The 12,661-nt window shown below is 38.4% G+C and overlaps 1 protein-coding gene across 4 annotated transcripts; it reads right to left on the bottom strand.

Annotated features, from left to right (window-relative positions):
* Nucleotides 1–2,267: 2,267 nt before the first annotated feature.
* Nucleotides 2,268–10,595, bottom strand: LOC103936031 (bZIP transcription factor 16). Of its 4 annotated transcripts, none has more exons than XM_048573495.1 (13): nucleotides 10,372–10,594; nucleotides 9,288–9,450; nucleotides 9,093–9,149; nucleotides 8,929–9,003; nucleotides 8,138–8,227; nucleotides 7,980–8,039; nucleotides 7,728–7,897; nucleotides 7,294–7,348; nucleotides 7,053–7,095; nucleotides 6,688–6,974; nucleotides 3,475–3,552; nucleotides 3,274–3,399; nucleotides 2,268–2,722 (listed from the first exon to the last, which is right to left on the bottom strand). In XM_048573495.1, exons 2-13 carry the CDS (start codon nucleotides 9,360–9,362, stop codon nucleotides 2,609–2,611), a joined length of 1,230 nt encoding a protein of 409 aa, XP_048429452.1. In that variant the 5' UTR covers nucleotides 9,363–9,450; nucleotides 10,372–10,594; the 3' UTR covers nucleotides 2,268–2,608. The 4 variants fall into 4 exon arrangements, with proteins under 4 accessions (XP_048429452.1, XP_048429451.1, XP_048429454.1 ...); XM_048573494.1 differs by having other exon boundaries at nucleotides 9,288–9,459; nucleotides 10,372–10,593; XM_048573497.1 differs by having other exon boundaries at nucleotides 2,623–2,760; nucleotides 9,288–9,459.
* Nucleotides 10,596–12,661: the final 2,066 nt, after the last annotated feature.

Genomic DNA, 12,661 nt, shown 5'->3' with positions numbered 1-12,661 from the left:
CCCTAATTCCAAAAATCAAAACACATTAAAATTGAAAAATCTCAAAAATGGATTACATGATTTTACTGAAGCAAGGGTTCGCTCGACGAGGTGGAATCAAGGATGGCGGGCTGACAACGGACGAAGACTGAAAGCGGAACACTCAAACTCGAGGTGAGGATTGAGGCACACACACTATGATCTCGAGTCAAGAGGGAGGAGGAAGGATCGAAGTTGTGACGACTCGTCCCTAATTTTCTATGTAATTTCTTTCCGAATATGTGAATTGACATTTATACTTTTGTTGGCAAGTGACGTGGACGTATTTGTTCGTTCTTAAATTATTATTCTCACAATCGTAATTAAATTGTACTCGTTGTTACGAGTGTACGTTAATTTCATCGGTGTTAGAAATACTGATTCGAATAGATTTTCTGAATTGCTTCTACAGTAGGAAATCTAAAAATCCCATCCATTTCTTCTTTTAAAACCAGATCCGTGTCTCCCCAATCAACAACAAGCTAACTTCACTTTCCACCAATCACTCTCCTCAATTCCTTTCCCAGTTTCTGTCTTCACCACCCAATCAGATACTTTCTCTCTTCAAAAGCCACCAATCATATCACTCCCTCACCAGTTACTAATCAGAAACTCAGAAAGCTCTATCTCTCTCTTCTCTCTTCCTCACCGAGCTCTCTCACTCTGCAACACCCTCAAACTCACACCAAACCTCATAAACGTAAACCAAAATCACCACCATCGTGTTCATCTCCGCTCCACGAACACAAGCATACCACTGGATCACGCGTTGAGCGAATTTTGGACGTCGAACGCGAAAGGTCGGAACTCAATGAGTTTGAGTTCAACGTTGTCATGCCGAGTCGAGGAGGTTTGAAGGTCAGGGAGGCTCTCTTACAACTCCCTGAGACTCCTAGGCTAGTTTTGGTGAGGAGTTGACGTCAAAAACTCGAGGTTTCGTAGAGTTGAGTTTTGGCCGTACCTTTCGAGGCATTTTCAGGCTATCTCCATCCACTTTTTGGACTCCAAAAAGGTATAACACGATTCTATTCTTCATAAGCTTCATTTCCATATAAATTTAGTGAAAAATGGTTGAGAAATGAAGAAGATATGAAGGTTTGAAAATTTTCTAGTTTCCAGCGATTTCAGACGGCGTCGACTGGTGAGGACCACTGGAGAAGACGACGGAATATTCTAACAACGTCAGGTAATGCCGTTAACTTTTGTTAGGGATTTAACAGAATATTCCTAACAGCCTTTAGGCCTTCGTTAGCTCTGCTTGCGCGTGGTGGCGCGTATGGCTGTGCCTTGGCCGGCGTGTGAGGGCGCGTTTTGTGTCCAAAAATTATTTTGAAAATTTGTGTAGGTCCATGACGTCGAGTATATCGATTTCATGTATTTAAACCCTAGGTTTGAGCAAACTATGGGGTTTTATTCAAGTTTATGTATATGTGTTTTAATTAATTTAAATATAGTTATTTCACATATAGGGGAAACATATCCCGAGGACTTAAGGGGTCAGGCAAGGCTCGGGGGCTATGATTCGACGGCGTAATTGTGAGTGGGGCAGTTTGTTTTTATACCTATACATAATTATATTTTCCATAAATGTGTATTTGCTTCACTTTTACGCTTATATTGCCAAGTATCGTTATTGTGTAATTTGTTCATCTTTTACATCACCTTACGGTGACGGCCAGCATGCTCTGACCTCCTAAGGTTGGGGTGTGTCAGAATGAGCGACTGAGTGAGGCATAGACGCTAAGGAAAAGTAAGGATTCAGGAATGATCGAATTCGAAGGAGCGAGGCTGCCTCACTAGGTGAAACCTAAACGAGAAATGGTCTTAAATGCAGTTGCACTAGTAGAAACCAATCTGGTTTTGAAAACCCATTTAGTGCACCTAGATGGAACTAATAAATTTAATTCATTAATTATATTCACGATTTGGTTCTGGCGGGTTTCGCCAAGATGAAAGAACCGGCCTGAACGATGACTTTTCGTCAACACAAGTTTTTACGGTTTATTTTGTCACAGTTCGATTTGATTTTATGGTTCCACAATTTTTATGCCCATCCCTACTTGAGTTCCTGTTGACTTCAACATGCCTAATGCAACCAGCATAGAAATGGTAAACATAACCAAAAACAAAAAAAAAAAAAGGTACAACAAAAGAAAAAGATAATAAAAAAAAAAACAAAACACTTTACGGATCAAGATTTTTGTTAGAGAGTAAACATAGAAATAAACCAGTTTACGGATCAAGATTTGTGTTAGAGAGTAGCATATACTGAATGAATCTCCCAAGTTACGGATTCATCGGCCATAATTCAATACAAATGAATTTAAGTGTGAATGCGACTACCCTTAAGAAACAAACAAGGGTATAACATTAATTTCATACTCAAGACATATCATCTTCGGCCTTCAACTCTTAAAGGTAGGCCCAAGCAGAAATAAATATGATCTGCATCGCGTAAACATCTCCTAAAATATAAAAGGTTAAAACTTGGACAAAGGTCAAACTACACGCTATGCAAAATAAACTCCCTGTTGCTTATAGGTTAGATTGTGCTCCTGCAAGAACGCAGCACAAAGCTCAGCTACTCATCCTAGAGGCCGCCATGCCGTTCTGTTTGTGCAATCTGTTTAGTGTCATTGCTCAAATGTGGTTCACTTCTGGCAGACCGTACATCTTCGTGACCAGGAATTTCTCCAAGCCTCTCCTGTAGAAAGTAGCACGTCCGGTTTAACATGGGACTCCCTAATCAAAATAACATTTCCATTCAAGTTCCCACCAAGACAGATATCTGGAGTCTGGATCCACACATTGCTATGGGAAATGAAGAAACTAGAATCTGGATCAGACTGATAGTGCATCACTTACCCCCGAGGCTTATCCAATCAATTATGTTATAAGGAGTTAGAATGTGACCAGGCATTTTAAATGAAAATTTTAATTACTTGAGAGTTTACATGAAAACATCTGTGTCGAATTCAATTGTCGCTTGCAATGCAATACATGAAAAAACTATCAAGATCACGAATGTTGGCAAACTCTGTTTTGGATCAAAGCAATCCTAAATCAAGGCTTGCTAGAACAATTTCTAGTAATTGGGACTGTACTGATTGAAAACAAATAAATTACAAAAAAAAAATTATAGCGAAAATTCAACAGATCCTTTGCGCCTTAAGGCAGGATGGGAATTAGCTGGTAATATAATCTCTTTTTCTTTGAAATAATATGTACTAAAACAAACCAAGTATTAAACGTTACCTTTAGAGAGGCATTCTCTGAGAGAAGCAGCTCATACTCGCTCCTGATCTGGTTAACTTCTGATCTAAGAGTGCCATTTTCCTCTTTTAAGGCTTCAGCACGCTGGGCCAGCTCATCGCATTCCGCCTAATTCAAAATCATGCATATACATCAGATGAGTCCATATGGTACAAACAGTGCCAAGTAGTGGGAGAAAATTACCTGCTTGCGCAACCTAGATCGACGAGCGGATTCCCTATTTGACTGCTTTCTTTTCTGTCTTTTAAGCTCTCTCTCATCCTGAGTCAAAAAACAAGAGGTGAGGGTGCTTAAAAATGTGGTGAAGTGAAAAACAAAGAGGAGCTTGAAAACGTGCTAGATACTCTCCGTAAGTCTGACACAATCTGAGAACATTGATATTAAACACATACCACAAAATTTCGCCCAAAACGGGAATTCAGCATTCACTCAAAAATACATACAAGTTCACTGGAAACTAATAGAAACATCTACCATGCTAGTAATCATAACATCAATGAAATATCATACATGACACTTTCAACTCAAATATGTAATCCACCTGCAAAACAAATTGGAGTCTAGATGCTCTATGGGGTAGGAATTTTGTAGGTCAAAAATGACCACAACAACAATAAAGCGTAATTCCACTAAGTGCGGTTGGCCATATGAATCCTAGAACGCCACTGCACTCGGTTTTGTGCCATGTCTTCCATTAGATCCAAGTAGTCCAAGTCTTTTCTTAGAATCTCTTTCAAAGTCTTCCTAGGTCTTCCTCAACCCCTTTGGCCCTAAGCCTCTGTCTTGTAATCACATCTTCTAACCGGAACGTCTGTAGGTCTTCGTTTCACATGTCCAAATCACTCTAACCAATTTCTTTCATCTTATCTTCAATTTTGGCCACTCCCAATTTACCTCGGATGTCCTCGTTCCTAATCCTGTCCTTTCTCGTGTGCCCAAACATCCAACAAAGCATTCTCATCTCTGTTACACTCATTTTGTGTACGTGTTGGTGCTTCACCGCCCAACATTCGTGCCATAAAGCTTTGCTGGCCTTATTGTCATCCTATAAAATTTTCCCTTCAGCTTTAGTGGCATACAACGGTCGCACAACACACCCGATGCACTCTTCCACTTCATCATCAACTTGCATTCTATGATTGAGGTCTTCATCCAATTCTTTGTTCTTTTGCAAGATAGATCCAAGATAGCTAAAGTGTTCGCTCTTTGGTACTTCATGATCTTCAATCCTCACCCCTAACTCATTTGGACCTCCGTTCCCACAGAACTTGCACTCCATATACTCTGTCTTTGACCTACTTAGGCAAAGACCTTTATATTCCAACACTTCCCGCCAAAGGTTCAGCTTCACATTTACTCCCTCTTGAGTTTCATCTATCAATACTATATCGTCTGCGAAAAGCATACACCAAGGAATATCATCTAGGATATGTCCTGTTAACTCATCCATTTCCAATACAAAGAGGTAAGGACTTAAAGATGAGCCTCAATGTAACCCTACAGTTATAGGAAAGCTTTCTACTTGTCCTTCATGAGTTCTTATGGTAGTCCTTACTCCATCATACATATCCTTTATAATTTGGGTAAATGCTACTCGTACTCCTTGCTCCATCAACATAAATGACCGAACCACAAAAACAAATGAGGAAAAATGAAAAGATAGATATTGTGCGAATGATGTTGGTTGCACACATCAAACTTTCAAGGGCAATGTAAGGAAGATTTCTTGGTAATGTACTATAATGGGATTGATAATATTTGGACAGACCAGTCTTATTTGACTATTATTGTTTTAGGCATTTTTGTAGTTTATGTATCACAGGTTTTTTTTTCCTTCATTTTGGTACTACTTCATACTAGCTTGTGATCTGATTTTAAATTAGTCCAGTTATGAACCTATATTATTTCTTGTTTGGGTGTTAAATAGTTACTCTATTTGGCCAATTCTTATTTCAGACATGTCCTTCCAAGGATTGAATCAGACCCCTTTGGTCTCTACACTAGCATCCCAACTGTTCTCTCCACCTGTATTTCGTAATTGTTACCTTATGCCACAATGGCTCCCTTTCCAGAGGAAATCAGAAAAAGCCATTCATCAAGCAGCGCCTTATTCTTCAATGTAACCCATCCCTAGACTGCACTCACCAATTCCCAATCCAACTTAAAAGTCATATCCGACAAACTCTCAGTGCCAATCATCAAAATCTACACAAAGTACAGAAAATAACCAAAACAGTGTTCTTAAATTACGGCTTCCCAGCCCAGAACACGAACAAGTATTTGTCGGCCATTAATGAGCTACCCACCCTTTACATTAGTACTTACTACACTGTTTTTTACCATACACCTTAAGATTAGACCCTAGAATCTACCGCCCCTCCAATTTCTGGTGACAGCCCAAAACAAGGGTGATCCTACATCATGTATCTGAGGAGAAACCTATGAAGGACACCAACCTTGCAACATGCAATTAACAAGTACGGTGCCTATTGACAAAACTACATATGGGCATGCAAACAACTAGTTGTCGAGCATCCATCTCTAATTACCTCGAATATGTATGAAGTAAGGGATTTCTTTAAAAATTACATACATATTGCATCCCCTTACTATAGAGCACACATCCAGAATCAGAACACCGCGTTTATGTGTAGGTTATAGCCACAAAACAAGTATAGTGGACTACTAAGTCATAATAGAGGTAATAGCAATCAGAAATAAAAACAAGTACTTGACTAGTGGACTTGCTAATCTTAACATGGTTCATGTTAACAGCAATTCAGATGAGAAGAAAGCCAGAATGCAATTCCAAATAGGATATTGCTATTCACACACTCATTTTTACCTCCCACACACCCTTGTTAACTTTTGGCCATTGGTCTTCTTCACTTCATTCGATCCAATGGCCGGAAATTGAGAATGGTGTGAGAAGTAAAAATAGGTGTGAAGATAGCACTACGCTTCCAAATAAGCATGAAAATCAGAATAACTGCGGAAAAATAATCCATGCAGATGCCCTAGGTGGTTATAGCTTTCTTCAGAAGCAATGAAAATTTGTTTTACGCATTAACTATAAACTCAATTGACTTAACTACACCATGTTTTCATATAACAACGTCCATCTACAGTCCTACAGCCACAAGATATAACTGTTTCAAAATTCTATTGATAGCCTAAATGCTAAGAAAGCATGCACAAATACCAATTTTCACATGGAATGCAATTTATGCAACACAAAAATGTAACCATCACTTTGCATTCTCAAAGTGAATATTCTTCCTTTTTTAATAAGATCTATAAACTACCTCTTAACGGAAAGCAGATTAACTAAGAGCACGTAAAAAAACTTGATAAGAAGAAAAGAGATTGAATTTAAAACACAGGGGCAAATATTACTTGTAACCAAAGCTGTGACTGAACACTATCCCGAGACCCAGCAGTAACTATTCCTGCTGATACTGGAGTGGTTGCAACCTTCCCACGCATTGCAGGCATGGCGGCAGAAGGTGGAGCTCCCCAATAATCCATCCCAATATTTAAGTTAGTTGCAGGACCAGGAACAACGCCAAGAGCACCAGCAGCCGTTATTGGTGTGACGGCCATCGTCTGATTCAACATGGTATGTGTGTTTGGTGCTCCATTTTGAGAACCATGTGCAGAACTGCCATTCTGAGATACATCACCTGCAATAAGGCCATATAAATTCTTAGTAAAATCTCTTAAGTAAAGATTAACAGCCTCAGAAAATAATATAATCAAACCTTCCAAAGAATCTTGCCTGACCCCAGACTTCAATTGTGAATCCTACACAAGTAATGAAAATATGATGGAAAACAGAAGCAGCACGCATAAAAATTATTTCTTAACAAAAAACTGCAAGGAAGAAAAAAAATCAAGAGCCGTTCAATACAATAGGCTCAATATAAACAACATGAGGGCCAGTTTATCTAGCTCAAATAAAATAAACAACCAAATATTCAACTTCAACAGCATGGAACTTACACTCTGAGAATTTGCATCACTTCCTTCACTTGTACCATCACTAGCACTCTCAGCACTGCATTTCCACAGTATATTCAAGCATTACCAAAATTAACATGTGAAAACATGGTATAAGAATGACAGATCCGAGGAAAGACACCATATTTGGCCTGAACTGCTCTGACCTAGATTTGATTTCATAATAAGGATCCAATCCTTACTAGACATTATGAGCTACAACAAGCATCTATGCAAAAATGATTTCCTTCACGATCACTTTCACAGAATAAATTGGAATAGACAAAAGATACACACATAGTTGATCAAATAGATGGCTTTGATCTCCCGATCTTTTTCCCTTTCCATCCAAAGTGTTTTAAACCCAAATATTTCAGTAAGGGGACAGCTGGAATCCCTGATATAAAGGCCAATAGGCACTAAACATTATCAGTTACCTTTTGGAATAAACTCCATTAGCAGAGGCTCCTGATGTTTTGCCAAGCTCGTTATTCTTCCCTGTAATCATATTCAAACTGCCCAAGCTTCCTTTTGATCGTTTTATTGGTAATTTGTCCTTGACCTCAGATGGCTTACCATCTGCTTCCATGCTCCCAGGTGTGTTACCCTAAATTTAAATTCTATCTCATCTACTCAAATGGAAAAATACCTTATCTTAAGCAACAAATGGTGTAGCGACAGAAACTTACAGAAGCCTCTACAATACCATTTGGAGTAGGCATAGCAAACGGGCTAAAAGGATAAGATCCCTGTTTAAAATTAGAGCAAGGCATCAAGAGTTAGCGCCATCTGGAAAATGAGGCTAGAGACTGGTAATTCAGCTGAAGCAAAATAGACAAAAACTTACAGGAGGCATAGACGGGTGAGCATATAAGCCACCATGGGGATACATTGCAACATATGGGTGCGGAGGGGTACCATAGGGTGGCATAATATGCTGAAAATTAGACATTGTTAATATAAATAAACCAGTTATCAGCCCGTTTGCAAGTTTGAAGCATCAAAAGAATTAAAATTGAGTCCCATTTTCAACAATACTTTCAATACCATTACCCACGTCCTTTTGTAACTTCAAGAGGAAAAAAAAATCAAAATTGTAGACTGTTAGGAAATAGACAAAAAAAAAAAAAAAAATACAAAAACAAAGGTAAGTCACTTCATTTTTTGTGTTTTTTGTTTTGGAATGAGAGAAAAATAAGTTACTTCATCAAACTAAAGAAAAATCCTTTCTAAGTCTAATTCTCAAGAACCCGTGGTTAAAAAGACAGTCAGTACACAGCCATAATGCTCCTACATCTGTATCCCATTCTTGTTAACGTGCTCAATATCCCAGAAACTTGAAAAAAAATCTTAAAGGCAAGGTCTTTCAGATGAACCAATGCTGTCTTCAGGTCTTCAGTTTGTTAACACTTTCCAAATGATTTGTAAAAAAATAACAGATGTTTAGTTAAGTTCCCACTATACTGCCCACAGCTCGCAACTCTAGATGTCCAAAAGCCTCTGAGTAAAAAATAACATAAAAGTCAAATGTTTTACAAAGTGCAGTCCAAAGTTGAATAATCAGGAATTTTTTTCGTTGATCATGAATCAAGATTAAACCAAAAAAAAAAAAAAAAAGTCTTATAGGCACCAATATACCTGAACCCCCCACATATAGGGGTGAGCTTGCGGACTTGAAGCCATAAATCCATGTGGAGGTATTGGAGAATATGCCTGTTGAACAAACAACTACCCGCAATAAATTCCAAAGATACCTTAAACGAAACAGAAATACCAAAAACTAAGGCTTTTCACATTGTAACCTGAAATCCCGACCACTCAGGATTAACAGCACCAGCACTGGTAGTCGCAGACTGCTCCTGCATATTTGAATTTTAAAAAAATATAAAAATAAAAAAATAAAAAAATAAAAAAACATTAAAGCTCTTTGCTAACTGCCAGTATGAGAGGGCCTCAAATTATCATAACAAAGACAATAAAAGGACACACAAATGGACCTGCGTACTAGCAGGTGTTGTCTTTGTCTCCTTCTCTTTCTCTTTAGAGGGTTTGTCCATCTCACTGCTACCCATTACTCCAAATCAACGGCCTTCGGTTCTTCAAACCATCCTACAATTACTACAAGAAAATCACCCAAAGGACACTGTTGGCAACAGCAGCCTTCAATGCCTTAGGCCACAGATGAACAACACCCAAATATTAGATTAAGGTCATCAGGATGAAATAAAGCACGAAATCTCAATCTACCGATCAATCTCATCATGAACACTCAGAATTGGATAGTTTATTTACATTCTATTAAAAACATCCAAAATCAAATCTTTAATAATTGAACTCAAAGAGGGCAAAACCCGAAGCACTGACATGCAACAAAGACTTGCCTGTTATCCAACAATCAGCCGATAATTATATTCCCATTTTTGTGCACTCCTATTCATTCAGAAAACTATAATAATTATATCAGGTAGCTAAATTATCAATTTTTTCTTTTCTGACAAAATCAATTTTTAACATCAATCAAGAGCGTATAACAGAGAAACCAAGAACCTATAGTGGGAAACCAAAAACGTCTTTTGTCAATAGAGGGCATACCAAATTCAGATACATCAAACTGGTAGATCTACTATCATTTTTTTCTTACTAAGTTCGTTCCGAAACCAAGCATGAAACCCAGATATGCGTATCATATGAAAATTACATGAATAAAAACTTACATGCTTAAACAACAACAAAAATGCGTGCCGTGTAACACCTTATGGATATAATAGACATATACTAAGAAGACTATATCTACTATCATATCATTGACATATCAATTTAATTTTTCTCATCGTCAAAAACAATCCTTTCAACGTTCGGGCAAAAATATAAAAAATTCTAGCAAATCCTACATCAATTGACCCAAAATATGAATCCCAAAATTATAACAAATACACAAACCCTAAGATCAATTGAGGAACAGAGAAATTGATTAATTAAAACCTCATTAATCCTAACCTTAAATTTGAAATTCCATAACCATAATCCTATCAACGAAACAAATAGAGGAAAATATTCAGAGAAATCAGTTTGGATACTTACTCATCACCGTGAGGTGGAAGCAGAGGGAGAGGGAGAGGTGACGGCAAAGGAGCGAGCTGAAGAAATAAGAAGAAGAAATGGAGGTGGAGAAATTCGAAAGGAAAAACAAGAGAGTGGCTGACGGCGGCGGGCCGATGATGGAGGGAGCTTCTCTTCGTATTCAGTCTTCCTCAATTTGAGAGTGAAATAGTGTCTTTCTTTCTTTCGGGTTGTTCCTCGTTCCCTTTCTTTTTTTTTTTTTTTTTTTTTTTTTTTTTTGTCATTTAACTTATTTTTTTCTTTACAATAATTTGTTTTTGTTATAAACTTCTAGTTTAAGTATGATTGTGTAAATCACACATTATATTTGATTTTAGTTATTCTTTGTTCTTTGGAAGAAAATGATTTCTTCTCTCTCTTATTACTATAAATAAAGGCATTGTATGAGGGGGATAAGACATCCTCTATACAAATTCTTCTACAATCCTACAAACACATCTCTCTCTATTTTCTTTCTCTAAGCCACCGGCCCCTCTTCCCCTGTCAGTTAAATATAGGCCACAACACATTATCAGCACGCTTATACCGATGTACTTAGGAATTTGACGTGGAAGCTTTCTACATCAAACCAGTTCATCAATATCATCACACAATCAGGTTCTTCCAAATACAACGATTTTTATCTCAATATTTTTGCAGCCGTGATAGCATAAACATTCACCATAATGCATGACCCAACTTTACATTTTTCAAGTTTTAGATTCTACATAAATTGTGTATGCATTATATTCATAATTGTTGAATTATGTGAATTTGATATTTGCCATGAATTGCATCAAATATATGTTCATTCATTAAAATTACTTGCCAATATGCATTGAATTATAAAAAATAAAAATATAAAAATATAAAAAAATCGGAAACTCTTAGGGTTCTTCAAACCCATGACATGTGACACAACCCAAGCTCAAGCGAGCATCTCTAGGTTGCAATGCATCGGAGCCGAACCCATGCTCCATCTAAGACGACACCGTTTTGGCATCAAACCCACGACCCAGTGCCGCCCATAGTCGGTCACGGCCTCATCGCCATTTTCCATGGGAAATCACAACCTGCAGTTGTGCTTCAGACCAAACCATCGTCGGCGACAATGAGTTTTTCTCAGAAAAACAGATAGAAATCGTTGAATTTCTCGACGGATTCTTCGAATCCTCAAAGGTTTCTCAGACCCCCCCCCCCCAATGTTGAAACTTGATTTTTCCGTCCAAACCTAGGGTTCCCAATTAAATCCCCGTGCATCGCCGTGCCGTGACCACCCGAGGAAAGTCACCTAAAGCAATGCCAGAGCTTTTTCCGGTTCAAAACCAACACCCTGCGCCGCTAGGGTGTTTTGGGTTTCCAGACCCAAGCCCTAGTAGGCCTCGAACCCTCAGGCCTACATCGTACAGCACCTTTTTTGGGCTTGCTGTTTGCCTTTGCTACCACTATCCAACTCCAAACAGCTTATTGAGCTGAATTAGACTCTAGGCCCGCAAACGACACCAGCCCGTAACTATGGTTTCCCCGTGTCCTGCGACGCACTGGATTGCATCCTCTCGGGTTCATCTGCTCGCGCCACACACAATCCCAGCCTGTAGCTGGTCCATCGGTGCATGTGCACCATGCCACATTGGATTAGTGCCCTTGCCTGGGCCTATTTTGGGCCCCGTTTTTTCCTTGGTAGTCCGTTTACTACATTGGGCCTGAACCCCCTTGGCCTGATCCGCCCATTCCAGCCCAAGTTTGGGCTTGGACCACACAGTTCCAATTTGCTCAACCCACATGTGGGCTTTGGCCCATGTTTTCGGGCCCTGAGCTTAATTGTTTATTTTTTTTAGACAATTTGGGTTTTATAATTTTTCACCCACATTTTAAATTTGACCCGAAGTCCAAATAATTAATTCAATTATAATTATAGACCTGAAGTTCTATTTGCATATTTTCTTGTTACATATTTTTGTATATATATTTGTGTTTGTTTGCAGGAACATATGAACCTAAAGTTCATACTTATTTCGAAACCTGAAGTTTCTAGAAACATGTCTTGTTTGAAAACCTGAAGTTTTCCTTAAAAACATCACCCATGAAAACCCGAAGTTTTTCATGCGAATTTAAACCAATACATGTCTATTAAAACCTGAATGTTCTACTCCTATGTGAATGGATTGATTTTTTCTCCATTACACTAACCACATCTAGTCCATCTATTTTGTAATAGGAACATGTTGAATTTGAACAAACTCGACTTCACCGCTTTAGAGGTCTCTGGAAG

This window comes from the organism of the source record quoted next, unplaced genomic scaffold (genome assembly GCF_019419815.1).
Source record: "Pyrus x bretschneideri cultivar Hongxiangsu unplaced genomic scaffold, Pyrus_bretschneideri_v1 Contig69, whole genome shotgun sequence".
Lineage (NCBI taxonomy): Eukaryota > Viridiplantae > Streptophyta > Magnoliopsida > Rosales > Rosaceae > Pyrus > Pyrus x bretschneideri.
Note: the sequence above shows the minus strand (reverse complement) of the source record. Positions and strands in the feature narration are given on the sequence as shown.

Bases quoted from the DNA above. Each gene is read 5' to 3' on its own strand.
- LOC103936031 (XM_048573495.1), bottom strand. From the start codon at position 9,362: ATGGGTAGCAGTGAGATGGACAAACCCTCTAAAGAGAAAGAGAAGGAG. The intron at 7,898-7,979 runs GTAAGTTTCTGT...ATTTAAATTTAG, and splicing joins ATGGTATTGTAGAGGCTTCT to GGTAACACACCTGGGAGCAT. The intron at 3,553-6,687 runs GTAATATTTGCC...TTTTTGACTCAG, and splicing joins AGTCACAGCTTTGGTTACAA to GATGAGAGAGAGCTTAAAAG.